The 1,395-nt window shown below is 44.6% G+C and overlaps 1 protein-coding gene across 1 annotated transcript in view; it reads right to left on the bottom strand.

Moving 5' to 3' along the window:
- Positions 1-367: 367 nt before the first annotated feature.
- LOC106330142 overlaps positions 368-1,395 on the bottom strand; it is an 8,314-nt gene continuing 7,286 nt past the window's right edge. Inside the window, exons 2-3 of the mRNA XM_013768681.1 lie at positions 722-1,376; positions 368-640 (exon numbers count right to left, since the gene is read on the bottom strand). Coding sequence (XP_013624135.1) covers positions 368-640; positions 722-1,376 — 928 coding nt within the window. The remainder of the gene's footprint in view (positions 641-721; positions 1,377-1,395) is intronic.

The raw sequence follows: 1,395 nt of genomic DNA, 5'->3' as shown, positions 1-1,395 counted from the left end.
AAAATAACATTGAAGAGGATGGTGAAGACTAGTGTTTGTTTACCCCGCGTGTGGACCTCCTCAGCGGTGCCTGGCTCGTCGATGGGTTTGTCGGTGAAGGCTCTCCAAGCTCAACTTCAACGCTGGCTTCCTTACGTGATTGTTTAAGCTCTGTCCGCATCTGCTCAAATGTCTCGGCCATCTGTTTCTGTATCCTTTGTTCCATTCCAGAGAAGTTATGCTCAAACAACTGTGTCATAAAAGCCTTCACGTCTTCATTAAAAGGAGCTTGCTTTGCGCCACTTGCGAGAACCTTATGCTTTCTATTCTCCATACCACGATCGGGAAGCCTCTTTTTACCCCTCTTTGATCTAGAACCGACTTTTTTTTATCCTTTCGGAGTCTGAAAGTCGTCATTACTCTCGACTGCTTCAACAGTCACGCTTGCTTCATCATTCACAGCTGATTCGTCATCGAGAGATAAAGAAATCACTTCATTTTCTTCAGTTTCCCAAACATGCTCACTAAAATCATGCCCCTTCTTTATCATCTCCATCAGAACCTTGATTCTATCATCCTCCACATCATCATCTCTGCGAAACGCCTGAGCTTTGACAACATCATAATTTCCTGTCCATGAGATGTATGGGTAGATGTCATCCTACACAAGAAAGGGAAATACAGTTAGATACTAAATACTCATTTCAAACCGGAAGGAGTCGTCATAAATAGATAAAATTACCTTGGGTGTAATAATCTCCTCCAAGCGAATGATCTCCTCATATGACACCTTCGCAGCTCCCATCCAGTTTATGCATCTAGGACCGTCCTTGAAACCCTTATCCAGCTTTTTTCCACAAAGCTTCCCAATTTTTGGTACCGCTTCCATTGCCCAAATCTGCAAGGCGTATGAGAAGCCATCCAAGACATAGCTAGTGGTCTTTTCCTTCAGTTGGGAACGATTTTTGGCTATTGATTTGCAGAGAAGGTCATAAGCAGCAACTCCCCAAGGATACCTTCGAACTCTGTCAAGATCCATGACCACCGCGATGTACTTCAGGGGGATATTAGCCTTCTCATCTCTTGCCAATACCACACAAAGAATGATCGCCAAGTAGACAAGACGTATGCGATCTGCATTCCTCCACTTCTTTACAGCTTCCTTGTCCTTAGTCCACAGGCTGAAGAGTGTAATTGTTCCATCTTTTCTCCTCAAAACCTTGCTCCAGAAACCACCATCATATTTCCACTCTTCAAACTCCTCAAGCGAGATATGAGTATCGCATTCAAACCCGGTTACGGCGTGGAACTCTTGCAATGAGAATCGAAGCGGTCTCCTCGCAAAGACAAACCATAGCTCGTGCTGTAAGAAAGTCACCAGCTCCCTACACAAGAAGCTGTGTATCACCGTGGCAG

This window comes from Brassica oleracea, chromosome C3, assembly GCF_000695525.1.
Source record: "Brassica oleracea var. oleracea cultivar TO1000 chromosome C3, BOL, whole genome shotgun sequence".
NCBI classification, from domain to species: domain Eukaryota; kingdom Viridiplantae; phylum Streptophyta; class Magnoliopsida; order Brassicales; family Brassicaceae; genus Brassica; species Brassica oleracea.
Note: the sequence above shows the minus strand (reverse complement) of the source record. Positions and strands in the feature narration are given on the sequence as shown.